Source organism: Pelobates fuscus, chromosome 6 (genome assembly GCF_036172605.1).
Source record: "Pelobates fuscus isolate aPelFus1 chromosome 6, aPelFus1.pri, whole genome shotgun sequence".
In the NCBI taxonomy this organism is placed as follows: Eukaryota; Metazoa; Chordata; class Amphibia; order Anura; family Pelobatidae; genus Pelobates; species Pelobates fuscus.
In genome coordinates, this window is record NC_086322.1 from 271124746 (window position 1) to 271141223 (window position 16478).

Consider the following 16478-nt stretch of genomic DNA (forward strand, 5'->3'; position numbering starts at 1 on the left):
AATGAGACAATGAGGAACTGTCCCTTTAAGAGAAGGGAAAGTTCCTCCTTAAAGTGGCACTTTGCAAATACTCCAGACAGTGGGTATGCTGGTAGTTCGGTGGCTGATTGGGAGGGCAGGGAAATGTAAGTTCTACTTGCCTGAATCTGTCCCTTGCGGGACCACCATCTTCTTTGGGCAGGTCCTCTAACATTTGATGATTACCATCACTATTTAAACAAAGGTCAGGGAACATACTTCCCTCAAGAAGTCTATCAAGACGAACACATTAGATATATGCAAAAGGGACTTCAGGTTGGTTTTTGTCCTGGGACTCCATTCTTTTACTCTTATCACGGCCGGCTTCTGGTTTTACCTACACCATCCAGATCCGCTGTATGCGGAGATATGCTGTGTTTTTTTTTTTACCTTAATCTTATAAGTGCAACCGAAATAAAATTGTATATTTTATATCTACCATCTGCACTATTTTTGCTTTCTGTTGCTATCACAAGCTGGAAAATACCACGACTGATGTGACACAGATTCTTCCTATATATTGATACCTACATGATGGACTTTAAATCATCCAGATTCTTGTGAGTGCAATTCATAATTTGCAGGTTGAGTCACACTTGACGATATTACACTATGTCAATTTTATTTTCTTCCCAGATATCTGGACAGATTCCATTTGTTGTTGTTTAAGATTGTATTAACCTCATATTTTCAGGAGATCTCTCTTTTATTCACACCCTACTTATATGCTAGTTTTGTTTCTTAGTTGTTTGGTGTATAATTTTCTGTGCTTTTTTTGCAGGCCCTCTTTAGCTCCTGGCTCTTAAGCGCCCTGAGCCGATATCACGGTTGTACTCTCGCACATCAGTGAGAGTTCAGCATTGAGGCGTATAGAGGATAAAGAGAATTCTCTGCAACTATCGCTGGGGGGAAATGGACACCGCTAGATGGTGGAGGCTCTACCCAGTGTCTAGAAGAGTCAGGCACTGGAAAATATAGATACAAAGTAATCCCTTTGTCTCAGTAGATCTCTTGAGTGGGATGAAATTTCAGTTAAATGCCAACACAGTCAAAATGAGTATTTCATAAAAACATATATTCTTGAAATACTGGTTTTCCGGAGGGAACTTGCGATCAAGCATCACACCATGTATCTGTCCATGCTCTGAATTTTATCACATGACAGGAGGCTTCGTATTTTGCATAACTTTCTTTACTTTATGCCTCCAGCAGCACAAGTCAATCAGAAAAACTTTAAACCAATCAGTAACCAGCATCACATCTATATAAAGCCCTGACAGTCACATGATTTCCTCTTTCTTTGCTGCTTCCAGCCAAGGCACAGGTCAGAGTATTAAGCTCTCAACTGTTTTATATATATAATGCAAATTTATTTTGTGGTCTCTTTAAATTGCTTTTGGCATTGTACCTTTTAATTTCCCCCCTGTCTGGGGGCCCCCTCTTTCATCTGCCTCCTCTACTTCTCTCTGCTGTACCCATCCTTCTCCCTGGACTGTAAGGTGTTTTTTTCCCCACTGTTTTTTCCCCTGCTGGGATCTGTTGCTGTCTGCCTGCTTGCCTGTTTGTCCCTCGCGATTCGCGGCATTTTACCGCGATCGCGCGGGACCACCAGGCTTCTCCAAGAGTCCCAGGGTACCGAGGGGTGGGTAGGGGGGCGCGAGGGGGCACCGACCGATACCGTCGGACCGCAATCGCGGGCCGCGATCGCGGACTGCGCGGCAATTTTGCGCGCGAACGGCGGCCATCTTGGATCTCGCGATACCGCGAGATCCTCGGCGGCCATCTTAGTTTCGCCAGTTCGTGATTCCCACGAACTGGCACATAGTTTTTTCTGCTTCTATAAATGTTTTATGTGCCATTAAGAGTTACCTGAATAAATTGGTCCTACCCACAGGACACCTCACCTAGTTTTAAAGGTGAAGTGTCAAAATGCTGGACATTGTCGGAAATAAAGTTTTGCCACATAATATAGGTGTAAAAACTAAACACACTCCCCACATCAGGCTTAACACACTTATCACTGCAGTTAACCCCTGCAACTCTGTGCTAAAGGGCCACTGCAGATAACTTACCATTAGGATTGTATTGCACCAAACCAGGAACAACTCCCATCAGGCTAAGCACACTTCTCACTGCAGTTAACCCCTGCAACTCTGTGCTAAATGGCCACTGCAGGTAACTTACCATTGGGATTGTATTACACCAAGCCAGGAACAACTCCCATCAGACTAAGCACACTTCTCACTGCAGTTAACCCCTGCAACTCTGTGCTAAATGGCCACTGCAGGTAACTTACCATTGGGATTGTATTACACCAAGCCAGGAACAACTCCCATCAGGCTTAACACACTTCTAACTGCAGTTAACCCCTGCAACTCTGTGCTAAAGGGCCACTGCAGATAACTTACCATTAGAATTGTATTGCACCAAACCAGGAACAACTCCCATCAAGCTAAGCACACTTCTCACTGCAGTTAACCCCTGCAACTCTGTGCTAAAGGGCCACTGCAGGTAACTTACCATTGGGATTATATTGCACCAAACCAGGAACAACTCCCATCAGGCTGCACTGCCCAATTGGGTGAACACTCACAGAAGGCAATGAGGATTGGTATAAACCACTGAAGAACTACCCAGAAATCATTACAAACAAACAAACAACAAAAAAATCTGGCATTATCCGAAATGACAATTTTGTTTTACAAAGGGTGACCACCACGCCCAATCTAGGGCTTATAACGAAGTACGCACAATCCACAATGGCAAAATTTCCACAAAATTCCATACACAAGGGTGAAAGCGTACTGAGGTCTTCGATACCTCCCATTACTGGGCTTACGTCCCGACCATTACCGGGCCCCGTCCCGACCATTACCGGGCTCCGTCCCGACCATTACCGGGCTCCGTCCCGACCATTACCGGGCTCCGTCCCGACCATTACCGGGCTCCGTCCCGACCATTACCGGGCTCCGTCCCGACCATTACCGGGCTCCGGCCCAACATTTAAGACCGTTCACCCCGGTCGATAAGAGGGTGACCCCTCTTCAGACCACTAGTCAAATTCCTAGTGGTACTGATTACATGATACCTGGGTGTCCCCCAGTTGTATGTGGAAGCCACTGTGTAGCTACATACGCACTGACGTATACTCTGTCTCCCCACAGACGGGAAGAATCATACTACCTTTGTGTCAGACACTCCACAAGACCCCCATCAGGGGATGAGGAACCATTATCTCCACTGTCCTTAGAAATCATAGACGAATGGAGGGCAGAGGACTCGCCCTCGGAGGAGGAGGACTGGTAAGACATACCTCAGGAAGTCAGAGAACCCAGCCTAGACCCGGAATGGCTAGGGACATATAGATATTGAGGTCTAATCCCCACGCCCTTGGACGGGCTGATAACCACGGAGTACGATCTGTTACACAATGGATACAGGTATGTCGACAGCACCAAGAAGGAGAGCTCACGGTGCTGCCAAAGCTCCACAGTACTATATCCAATAAGGGTGACCCATTGGATAATTTGGAGACTACCGTACCCCCATACGGGCTTACGTCCCGACATTTCTGACCGTTCATCCCGGTCTTATTGAGGGCGACCCCCTCCTCAGGCCACTCCAGGAAATCTCTAAGTGGTATTGATGGAAACAGTTCTGGGTGAACCCCAGCTGTAGGTGGAGACCCACTAGTGACTATAAGTGTATTACCATACCTGACACCTGTCTCGGTACCCCACAGACCGGAAGAGGGTCCCAACAAGACCAGGGCACACTACAGGCATGTGTGCCGACACCTCCATGTTTCAATTGGAGGACCCGTACGCCCTTCCCTTAACCGAGAAGGAGAACCCACTATAACGCCAAACTCCACAATTCTAGGACATATAAGGATGAACCATTGGATTATACATACCCGGGTACGTCCCGTTCCTACGGAGAGTGTCCTCATGCTCAGACAACTGCCCAGATCCTGCGAAAGTGGTACCAATTAATCAAAATGCTGGGTGACCCCGGTTATACACAGAGGCACACTGAGTGACAATAAGCGTACTGTTATACGATCCTGACTCCACAAACCGAAAGGGTGTGAACCAACAGGTCGGATTTCCCTCAATTCACCGAACAATTTCCAAGTGAAGAAGCCCTCTCCAGGGGGCTGACTAACAAGTCGGGCATCCTACCACCTAAGCACCATGGGAATGGCCCAACGCGACTTCCCCAATGGGGAAAGAGAAAACCACGACTTAGCGGAACCGTCTCTCAGAACATCCTACACATTGAACATCTCAGACTCCATCATCAGGGGACGAGGACTCCATCCCCCCCCCTTCTCTGGAAATCATAAGAGAAGGGAGAGTCTTTATCGGTAGAGGGAAAGTGACAGAATCCGCCTGGCAAGAAAAGTTTCCTTTGGCACACTGGAAAACCTTGGTTGACTCGCGCACCACCAGACACCCAGGATCACCCGAAAGGGGTTTGCCGACGCACCGGGCACACCTTGCCAACCTCCGGCTTCGGGGAAAAGAAGTACGAAACAAGCTCAGGATGGAATGGCCATGTCATCTAGGAACGTACAAGATAGTCCTCAACAGGGAGCTCGGTGTCACTACAGGGATATCTATGCCCCGATCAGACCGAGGTCCACGTAAAAGTAGTAAAGAAGAAGACAGGAGACTCTCACCTAGTCATCAACATAGGCCAACCCAGTGGCTTTGGGACGTACTGACATCTCAAGAAGGAAGGTATACACCTGTTAGGAGACCTGCTCCTCCAAAGGGTTTTGCAAGGTAAGATTTGAAAGGACACTTACCTATTGGCTCACATAGTACCTCAAGAAGTTTTGGAAGCTGGTCAGGACGCACTGAGGAGCAAAGGGTATCCGCTGTAGCATACCTAGTCAACTTGCTGACCTTTGCAAGCCCAATTCCTAACTGCGTATACAAACGAGATTTATTGTTACAGTTTCTGGAATTGTTGGGATTCATAATGAACAGAGCGGAGTCGGTTCGACTCCAGCTCCGAGTAACTACGTACCTCTACTTCGGAATAGATTCCACCTTGGACGGATTGCACTTTTTCCACATCAGCGATAGCGATTTTTCGTAAGGAAATGCGACGGATATGGCGGAAAGGCTCCATAGTACCTTGACTATTTCCCATGACCACTTCACGGACAGGCCAGACATCGACTGAAAGCTCGCTGCCTGAGATCCGGGCACACCTATGAAATTGGGATCAGAATGGCAAGGACTTCGATAGCACTCATTACAGAGGTAAAGGAGCTAAGCGTGACACCTAGAATGATTTGTCTTTAATTGGGATCATCCTCTGCTTCTTCAGTTCTAACTTACCTTCGGGCAGATCAAAAGGGAGAACATCATCATCGATTGTTAATGCAGGGGCGGCTAGAGTTGGTGAATGGGTGTCCTTCAAGGGAGACTGGTATGTCAAGGGACTATCGCAACCAACTAGAGTCATGGGACTCATGGACAACAGGTATTCCCCGAAATAACTTATCCACATGGAACACTTGGAAGTCACTGGGGTATGGAAAGGGACTACGGTCTTTTTTACTACCCCTATCTACCTCGATGTTGAATCTTGCTCATAATTTTCACGTCGGGCCGATCGGCACGATCCGACCGCTCCATTAACGGGTTCCGCTCCGTTAGTTCGACAGCGCATAGTACGATTCACGACACTCCGGTCGATCAAGAACCTTTTCATAGGTCGTTTTTCCACGGGGTAACATACGGTCCAGAACCATGAGTTAAAGTATCACTGTTGTGAGACTTTGATTGGGGTTTTCGGAACTAGTCTGATAACACGAACCTATCCCTCCGTCAACCGTCAGTCATAATCACGTTACGTTAGATTTTTTTCGTCGGGTATCAGATACTCTGGAGGTCGACGTAAATGGTTTTTCGGTATCACCAGAAGGGAGGACCTCTACGATGTTTCGTAGAACTAATCCCTTTCGCGTCCGCATTTTACCCGGTTCCCGGCGGTCTCCCAGTCTTTGTGCAGTTATAGCGGTGTTTGGTTATATGGAGATCCCGACATCACTTAGATTGACACAGTAAGACATCTGCGGGATTTATAACAACCATACAAGCCAGTTTCCATGAACACTCTGTCTGGATGGGTTCACTGGTGGTTATCGTTAACGGGAGTGGAGACGTGCTTTAGGTACTCATTCGGTACGAGGCACGGCCGCTTCTCAGGCCTTCAGGGGGGCCTCTATAATTTTTACGGGCGGCGAATCGGACGCGGCGAGACAACTTCCGTATATTTTCGTCAACCACACACGCATCCTTTTCACTCATACCACAGCTTTAAAAATGCAAAATACGAAGCCTCCTGTCATGTGATAAAATTGTAGATTATGCTAACGTAGTGTACCTATAATCTTAATTTTAATAATGACAGGAGGCGAGTATTTTCCCTCCCTGTTTCCCTCCCTATACTCTGGGAAATTCTATTTTCTGGTTGTCATCTTCAGTCTAATTATAAGATTTTGGATATTTCAGTATATTTTATGGGATGCTTATTTGGTTGACGGGTGTTTCAGCCGTGGCGATTATTAAGTATTCTACGGTTGGTTAATGTTTAGTATATTAACGTAATATAAATATAGATACATATAATACTGGATTTAATGTGGACATCAGTTGGGTTCCATCACCTTTCACGTATTTCTGTTCTTTTCAGAGTAACCATCATAAAGATAAAGAGCAAGATAAAGCTGGAAGGTTTCAAGCCTCGTTACAAGTTATGTTCTACACGTTACTCAGGACTGTTATTTGAATTCCCTGACGTTATAATGGACTGTTTTCGCATCAAAGAAAGAGGAAATCATGTGACTGTCAGGGCTTTATATAGATGTGATGCTGGTTACTGATTGGTTTAAAGTTTTTCTGATTGACTTGTGCTGCTGGAGGCATAAAGTAAAGAAAGTTATGCAAAATACTCGCCTCCTGTCATTATTAAAATTAAGATTATAGGTACACTACGTTAGCATAATCTACAATTATTTAAAATGGAATCAACCATATTTCAGATTAGTAAATTTTTCTACCTGTATCTTCCATTATTGGGTTGTGATTTTCCCACATTATAAACACCACGATTTTATTCAGGTTCACCTTAAACCAGTTTCCACTTATTCACACTAGTCTCGACCAGTGGTTTTTAACTGCGCTGACTCAAGCCACTTCAAAATGTTCCATGAACACAACACTGACTTCAAAACAGATATAGATAGAGATATAAATATAAAATGTATCAGCATTGCAATTCACACCTGATCATTTGAAATTAAATTATTAAGCTTTCCTTGGAATCTTTTCTGTCAATGAGGTGTGCCTTGGTGCTAAAAGGGTTAGAAAACACTGCCACAGACCATATGCCATTTTTTTTTTTTTTTTTTTTTTTAAATGGATGTAGTGCCAGTATTACGGCTATACCCCTGCTTTAGGGAATAATCCTCTACTATAAAGTCAAATAGCTTTATGAGAGTATGGTCAGACATCAGATCTAAAACAAAATTATTCATCCTATCTAGGATGTTCTGTAGAACAGTATATTCATACTTTTTTTATTACAAATAAATAAAAACCACAAACAGAGCCAGAGGCTGTTCCTCTTAAAGAATGGTGCAATATTCTACTACACATCGTTCATGACAGCATGCCAAGAATGATAGAAACTGTTCAAGACCGTAGACTCATAAAATGAGAAACACTATGAAGCTTTATCAATATTCTCCTTTAAATATTCTAGTATTAATTTCATGTTCACACATTATTCCACGTGTCTCTAGAACATCTAAAATACAGATTCCGGGGGCGGGGCCGAACCGCAGAGCTGAGCAGCAGCAGCCATTAACAGCTCCTGCATCAAACCACTGAAAAAGCGAAATAACTATTACAAAACGGCACCTAGAAGCCATGCCGGGACCACCAAGCGATGGGGGAAATCGGGACAAACAAAAGGATACATTACAAGTGACGGTCGACCCGACCCACGCCGCTCACACCGGTGAGGCCTACTAGCTTGGCGGGAGCAGCGGCCGCTCTCCTGCAGCCGAAAACTAAGGGGCGACCAACTCAGGGCCCTCGTTCCCCCCCCTCTGGACCGGCGGGGGATATCCCGGTCCTACCCCTCCTGCCCAACCGGCCACACGAGGCCCGAGCGTCGGGACTACGGAGTCCGGGGAACGCAGACGGAGCCCACAAAATGGCGGATGGCACATGCTCCACTGCCGAGCACACGATCGAGAGGGACACGAAGCTACGGTACAACCGCATATTCAGAGCGACCTGGGAGAAGCTTCAGGCTCTACTGTGGCCCCAGCAAGCGAAATCCTCATCTGGCGGGACGCTGCAGGGACTGAAGCGTATGGGCACAGCGACAAAGGGGACTAACCCCACTATTAAAATGGACACTCACGGGAAAGGGTCTGGCCCACCACTGCCCAAACGGAGCGACGCCGCACCTAAACTCAAACCCCGCCAAACTAAGGGGACTCCCACTGCACAACACCACAGCCAGCCTCGCCGCACAGCGATGACCCAACGAAGATCCAAAAGTTGCAAAACCCACCCAGGCAGACTAAGGGGATGGCAGACCGTCAAGCCTGCACTGACAAAAATCGCAACACGGCCACAGCATCGCTCAGCGCAACTTACAGCCAGGACCCCAGGAGGCTTGCCAGACGAGTCTGTAACCTCCATGGCCGCTTCTTTCCTCTGCACACCCAGACCGCAGAGCAAGGAACCCAGACACCCGCAGCAGGGAACAGCACAGCTCCAAAGAGGCATCGGGTGAGCCAGCAAGAACGCGCCGTTAGCAGTGTTCCGCGACCGAGAAACCAAAGAGGTCATAAGGGGCCCCACGGAACTCACTGAAGTCTGGGGGAATTGATCTTCCGAAAAGATAAACAAAGAGAGAAGAAAACCGGACCAAAGAGAGACTTTACAGTATTAAAGTGACTCACACTAAATGGACGCAAGTTTGATATGCCTACTACATTTTTCAATATTTTTTTTTGGTATCATTACGTTTATTCTGCTTTTTTACTAATTGTCTTCTCTGCTTGAGCAGCATTCGGCAAGCATAGGATTAAGCAGCCGGAGATAGACCAGTTGCATGCTCCAGTGACTCCGTGTTTTATTAAACATGTGCAAAGCTTCAGCTACACTAAAGCTTGTTTTCTATCTATCTAACAATTAGCAAAGTCATTTAGTCATAACAAATGATTTAGAGTTAGATGTATATACCTAGCTTGTTCACCACTGTATCAATCTGTGTGTATTAACCTATAACATAAAAAAAGCGCAAGTACTAACGTCCACAGGTACACCTGTATTAGCTGAATGTTGCCACTAGCGCTGAACTACATTACCTGTAGTACTTATATTGTCTCTAATCTAATCCACGCATGAACCAAACCTGTTTGCATGATATACTCACATTACAACTGATGCTTTAACGTTAAACTCAGCTTGATAAAATATAAAAATTGTGCCAGCTAATCGTATACCCCGCATGTTAAGCGTGGGAATTTCCTGAGGATTGCTTTTGGGGCACCTCAAGCTTACCTGTCTTATTTAAGTGCACTACAAAAATAAAGAATTAAAAAAAAAAAAAAAACAGATTCCATACCCCCTGGTCCCAGGTTCCACACACCACTTCCATTTCCCAAAGACGACCTCTAGATAGGACGCTGAGCACATGCACTCCACTTCTTTGATCGGCCATGGCGAGGCCTGTTCCGAATGGAACTTGTCCTGTGAAACAGCTGTATGGTCTTGCCCAATGTGCTGCAGCTCAGTTTCAGGGTCTTGTCAATCTTCTTATAGCATATGCCATCTTTATGTAGAGCAGCAATTCTTTTTTTCAGATCCTCAGAGAGTTCTTTGCCATGAGGTGCCATGTTGAACTTCCAGTGACCAGTATGAGAGAGTGTGAAAGTGATAACACCAAATGTAACACCTGCTCCCCATTCACACCTGAGACCTTGTAACACTAATGAGTCACATGACACCAGAGAGGGAAAATGGCTAATTGGGCCCAATTTGGACATTTCCACTTAAGGGTTTACTCACTTTTGTTGCCAACTGTGATATAATGAAAGCAAATGTACACTGTTATACAGGTTGTACACTTACTACTTTACATTATAGCAGAGTGTCATTTCTTCAGTGTTGTCACATGAAAAGATATAAAATAAATATTTACAAAAATGTGAGTGATGTTCACACTTTTGTGAGATACTGTACATCTCCCAGACTGCTCACGGTGGTTGCCACCATGACAGTGGCCATGCAATTTTAGGAAGGGGAGGGAGTGTCTATGGGAGAAAAAAATAAATAAATATAAAAAAAAAAAAACACAAGGGGGCGGGGCCTGGGCATCATGGCGGCTGGCTGCACATCGTCTGAGCTCCTGTTTCGACTCGCACAATCTGCCTGATATGGTACTCCCAGCCAGTTGCCGTTGCCCTACAAAGCTACATACAGCCATATGTGAACCCGGGGGAAGTCCCTGCGACCTAGCGGACTTACCTGCTTGACTCTCCCGCGGAGACCACACTGCGGCCTACCACCGCTGCCGGGCGGGTGAAACGGACGATCACCTACCCCGCACGAAGCTGCAACAAATGAGGTCTACCACTCTCCTAGTTACCCCCCCCCCCCCCCTCCCTCTGGACCAGAGGGGGGGATATCCCGGTCCCCACTGAAGGATTCTCGCTATTCAGCATCAAGCAAGGGGCCAATTTGGGACCCACGCGGCGCACTCAACATGGCCGCCATCCCAGTGGCTCTGCAACCATCACCAGACCTGACAACACAGGACTGGCTCACCGCATTCAATCAATCAGAGATTTGACGACATCTGCCAGAAATTCTGGAGCCGGATCCACGACCGAGCTCAGAGGCAACCCTCTCATGCAAAACAACGATCCCACAACAACTCCGTGGAAGCATACATCTCACACAAACTGGAGATTATGAATGGACACAGCTCGCTTGTACCTACACCTCCTGTGATGCAGATGAGGGATGCTGAGGGCCTCCACGCCTGCTCTTCTTCCGAGCCGGGGGCTGCCGTCCATATACCCATGAGGTCATCCAACACCCGGAGAACTCATGGGCCCACGATCCTGATGAAGGGATTAATGGACACCAGGCACAGGCTCCCACAAAGGCCTTGGGCCGAAGACATGGAAGACTGAGACCTCGCATACCCTTACCCAGCCGACGAGAGAGAGAGCACAAGACCCACACAGACCCGGTATGCAGACGGATTTGGGGAACACAAGAGCGCCCTACCTAACGTGGCGCGGACTACCACAAAGCCAGAGGGGACTGCCACACACAGGGATCGGCTGATAGCCAGGCTACTCCTGCTGGAAGCTGAGTTGAGCAACTGAACTTGAGCGATATCTTTAGTCATCACCTGAGATGTTCACTATTCTCATTATGTTTTAGTTAGGCCTGTTGTCCATTTTATGCAACCTTAAGATATTTTGCCTATTCGACATATGCCTGACCGAGCTCCCAGATGGAGCTTATGGCATGCAGATGCTGACGCCACACCGTTTCGTTAGCCTCAGTGGATTAATCAATCTCTCTCTTTGCCGCATCCTTACCCGTACTTATCCATAAACACCTGCACCTAGAGAGGGTACCTCATATACTGTTAGTAAATCTCCTACTTAATCGTGCACGCAGACATGTACTACTTTACTTAAACATTTGATTCAGTTAAGCATGTTACCTTATTATTTTATCATATGTCAGTAAACCAATCTGTATTTACATCTGCATTTGTAACCTTCCCTGACATATAAGACTAAAGCTCAGAAAAGCATAAATCAGCATACATACTACTTATAAGCAATGGTTTAGCTTGTGTTTAACATAAACAAAATGTAAAAAGAGGCAACAATATCCTGAAAATGTACTGCACTAACAATACCGATGTATCAACACCTTGATGTAACTCACTCGTACATTTCCCATACTCATCTGTACCCCATCTTATATGCCTTAAATAAAAGAAAGATTGACAAAAAAATAAAAAATTAAACACAAATAGAACAAAAAATTAAAAAAGTCTTCACAAGCGACAGTGACAATTTAATCTATGCAAATTAAAGTACCTATAGCAAATATCCTATACAGCCATTTGACTTTTCCACATACAAGTAATCAATAAAGGCACACTATAGTCACCAGAGCAACAGCTAAATATGGTCAATGATGCACAGTGTCTCCACACTCTGCATGGAGATGCTGAACGCTCACCGATTCAATGCATCGCTGTGGAGTTGCGGATTGGCCATGCATGCGCAATAGCCTCCCAATGCTTTCCTATGTGAAAGCATTGGATTGGATGAGATCGTCAAATTTGATCAGCTCAGCCATGGAGGTAGAACAGGGCAGGCCAGCAGCGAGACCGGTGCAATGCTGGAAAAAAGGTGAGTAAAATTACCTTTTAAAAAGAGTAAGGAGAAGGGGGCCAGTGTCTAAACCATGCTTTTAAAAACTACAGTAACAAGTATACAGGTTTGTATTCCTGACACTATATTGTTCAGTAAGACAGAAAATGTGCACAAGGAATTCAAAGTATAAGTCAATGGAAAATACAGTTAAAGAAAAGTACAGCTAAAATGGCAGCTCAGCGAGAATAGAAAAGGGGGGGGGGGGGGGGAGGGATGTAAAATACACACAAAAATACGTCAAACAATGACAGCATGGAATACAAAACACAATGAAAGAAGCCAAAAGTGGCTGATTGAAGAAAATATAACAGAAAATGTGCAACAAGAAAATCTGGACAACAATCAACAATGTTAGCAGGCAGTCATAGAAGAAATGCATTTCTTACTACAGAGTGCAAAATGCACCAATTAGAGCAATGAAATATTTATAAAAACTAATCCCTGCAAAAATGCAGCTCCATCAACGAAGAAACAATTACAATCTTTTAAGAACTAGAGGAGTGAAAGGCCACATGACTCCCTCAAACGACTGAGATCGTGCTTTTATACACCTCTTCTATATACATTTTTAGATGAAAACATCCCATAACCTCTTCCACAAACAATGTGCTTTGGCAACATATACCTACTTTGTCATGCCAATAAAGCTGGTTTGAGACACTGACACAGAATTGCAACTGATGACATTGTAAGTTTAATCAATGCATCTCTATGAGGAAAGTATGGTGTCTGCATGCAGAAGGAGGAGACACTGAATGGCAGTCAGTCACACTGTGCAGCACTGCCCCAGGAAGCACCTCTAGTAGCCATCTGAGGAGGCGCAAGTGGAGTTTTTACTAGGCTGTAATGTAAACACTGCATTTTCTCTGTAAAGACAGTGTTTACTGCAAAAGGCCCGAGGAAATGATTTTACTCACCAGAACAAATTCAATAAGCTGTAGTTGTTATGGTGACTATAGTGTCCCTTTAACCCCTTAAGGACACATGACATGTGTGACATGTCATGATTCCCTTTTATTCCAGAAGTTTGGTCCTTAACCCCTTAAGGACCAAACTTCTGGAATAAAAGGGGATCATGACATGTCGTGTGTCCTTAAGGGGTTAAGGGGTTAAAACACTCTTACATATTCCCTCCCCTGTCCATTGCTTTCACCGTCTCCCTCATTTTCTATTCTCCTCTCCCTTCTTTCTATTGCTCTCCTAACCCCTTCCTATTGCTCCCCATCTTGAAAAGTCTAATTTAAACAAATAGGATGATAAACAGATGCTGCTATTACCCAACACAAAAGCATTGATTTTTATTAATGCATACATTTACCATATAAAAACTGGAAGGTATGAAAATGCGGCACACTATTGACACATAATAGCAAGAATAGCATGCAAAAGCTTCATCCTAAACTCCTGAACTTTAATCACATACAGGATGCTCTTGCAGGGTCTAGCAAGCTATTAACATGGCAGGGGATAAGAAAATCTTAATTAAACAGAACTTGCAATAAAGAAAGTCTAAATAGGGCTCTCTTTACAGGAAGTGTTTATGGAAGGCTGTGCAAGTCACATGCAGGGAGGTGTGACTAGGGTTCATAAACAAAGGGATTTAACTCCTAAATGGCAGAGGATTGAGCAGTGAGGCTGCAGGGGCATGTTCTATACACCAAAACTGCTTCATTAATTAAGCTAAAGTTGTTCAGGTGACTATAGTGTCCCTTTAAATCACATGCCTCACAACAACGGAAGGCATGCATCCAGAATGCAGAGATAGGAAGTCACCAGGGGTTAGGCTACTAATGATGGGACTAAAATGAGAGTTGCCAAACAGATGTTGGTGCATGCCAGGCTAGGTTGCCAGTCTGTCTGAAGCGCTCTGCTGTGAGCCCAGTGCAAAACAAGAAAATTGCCTAATAATGCGCTCACACTACACAGATGGAGGACATGTGCCTTATGTGTCCAGAAGCAGGACGCCAGAAAACAAACCAGAGTCAACAGGATCCCAGATGCCACAGTTGGTAAAATATGAAACCAGGACTACTGGGCAATATGATTCATTGAATGGCACGCACACAAAACCATTGAAGATACACTGCAAGCATCATAACCACCCTAATTATTATTTTATGATTTATATAGTGCCAACAAATTCCATAGCGCAGTACAATGGGTGGACTAACAGACACATAATTGAGATCAGACCACTGGACGTACAGGAACAGAGGGGGTTGAGGGCCCTGCTCGATGAGCTTACATGCTAGAGGGAGTGGGGTATAGTGACACAAAGGGTTAAAGTAGGGGAATTAAATAGTTTGTTAGAGAAGGGTTTATTGAGTGCTTGGTAGGTCATTTTTGACAGTTGTCAGAAATGTCCTGATACCCTCTCAGAGTGAGCAGTCGAACCATTTAAGGATGGTTTTACAAGTTATCAGGGGTCCAACGCACACCCAACATTTCAAATAGACACAAGAGGGACACTTTCATTGCAGAGCATCTACGAACAACAAGTTATGCAACGGTTATGGAATTTAGGACAAGAAAAATAAATTTTATTTCTAAAAAAAAAAAAAACATTTATTGAAGTTTAAAAAGACAAATCACTTTGAGCATTACTACTGTGGAGCTCGGTTATTCACTCAGACACACCAACAATATGGAGCTCCTAGACACGCGAGACAATTCGGATAGAAAAAGGAGGTACAGAGAGATTTGTGTCCAAAATAGGGGACTATCCCCGCAGCCATGCGCCTGTCGCCACCTATCGTGGCGCTGTTAACGCCGGCGAGGAGCTTCTATTAGCTTCACAGTGATGTACAGCGCTACAGAATCTGATGGCACTATATAAATAATAATAATAATCCCTGCCAGCGGAGGATAGAACACCGGCTTGTTGAAAGCGTTCTCAAAACATTCTCACTCCTATTACCATAACCACTTCAGCATGCTGCAGTGGTTACGGTGCTCAGTCTTCCTTGACCCCCCCCCCCAACATATAAAAACAAATCCAGCTGCTCGGCTCTCCCCTTCATGGAGGGCTCACAGGCTGTGGGCAATGTGAAAGTGCTTTAACATGAGTTTATACCAAAATAAGACATCATAGAAAACAAAATGAGCCATAATAAACCGTGTGCTATTAGACACATTAACCATTGAAAGCTTATTAAATGTAAACCCTATCTCTCCCTGACCAGCAGTGAATGGGGAAGGGGGGTTGAATAATAATAAACAAACAATAACGGTCCTGAGGCAGCGCTGCCCCGGCGGCCCTCGCACCGCGCGCAGGCCACGCCCACCTCACTCACAGACCTTTTTATTATTTACAAAAAAAAAAAACATTCCCCCAGGTCTTGGTCGGTTGGGCGCGGGGCACTGCGCGTGACTCACGCCGCCCGCTGACGTCATCCGTCTGGTGTTGTGTGTCTGTGTTGTGGTATTTTTTTTTTTTTTCCCTCTCTCGCGCTCCCCATTACGTACGTGTAATGCTGCGGCTTCTCGGGCTGCGCCTGCAGCGCCCCGCCTCCAGCCGCGGGTGCCGGCGACGTGGAGGCCGCCGACGGGGAGCTGGGAAGGGGACCCTTCGACATCTTCGGCTTTCCCTGCTCCGTCGCTTTTATCGCAGGCTCTTCGCGGGACGCCGCGGCAGGGCCCGAGCGCGCCTGCGTCGACGCCATGGCGAAGGATGTGGAAGCGGCGCGTTCCCAGGGGGGGCCGCGCGGCACGCCGGTAGTTGTAGTCCCCACCCAGCGCTGGGCAAGCGGCAGGTGCGGCCAGCCGAACTACAACTCCCAGAGGGAGGCGGAGCCCCCCGACCCGGACCCTGTCAGTTTTCGAATTGCATTGTGGGGGTTGCAGTCTTTGCGTTGCTTGGCGCTCAAGCGCTCCTTTTGTTATCAAGTACACGTTCAATGCTGGCTCCCTGCTGGTACTAGAGCTGTCACGTGACGGCCTTTTATTA

General features: G+C 45.8%; 1 protein-coding gene across 2 annotated transcripts in view; it reads right to left on the bottom strand.

The window, feature by feature from the left end:
- UNK (unk zinc finger) overlaps positions 1-16170 on the bottom strand; it is a 66256-nt gene extending 50086 nt beyond the window's left edge. For both annotated transcript variants that reach the window (XM_063459119.1, XM_063459120.1), the window contains exon 1: positions 15998-16170. In XM_063459119.1, coding sequence (XP_063315189.1) covers positions 15998-16107 — 110 coding nt within the window. In that variant the 5' untranslated portion in view covers positions 16108-16170. The remainder of the gene's footprint in view (positions 1-15997) is intronic.
- Positions 16171-16478: the final 308 nt, after the last annotated feature.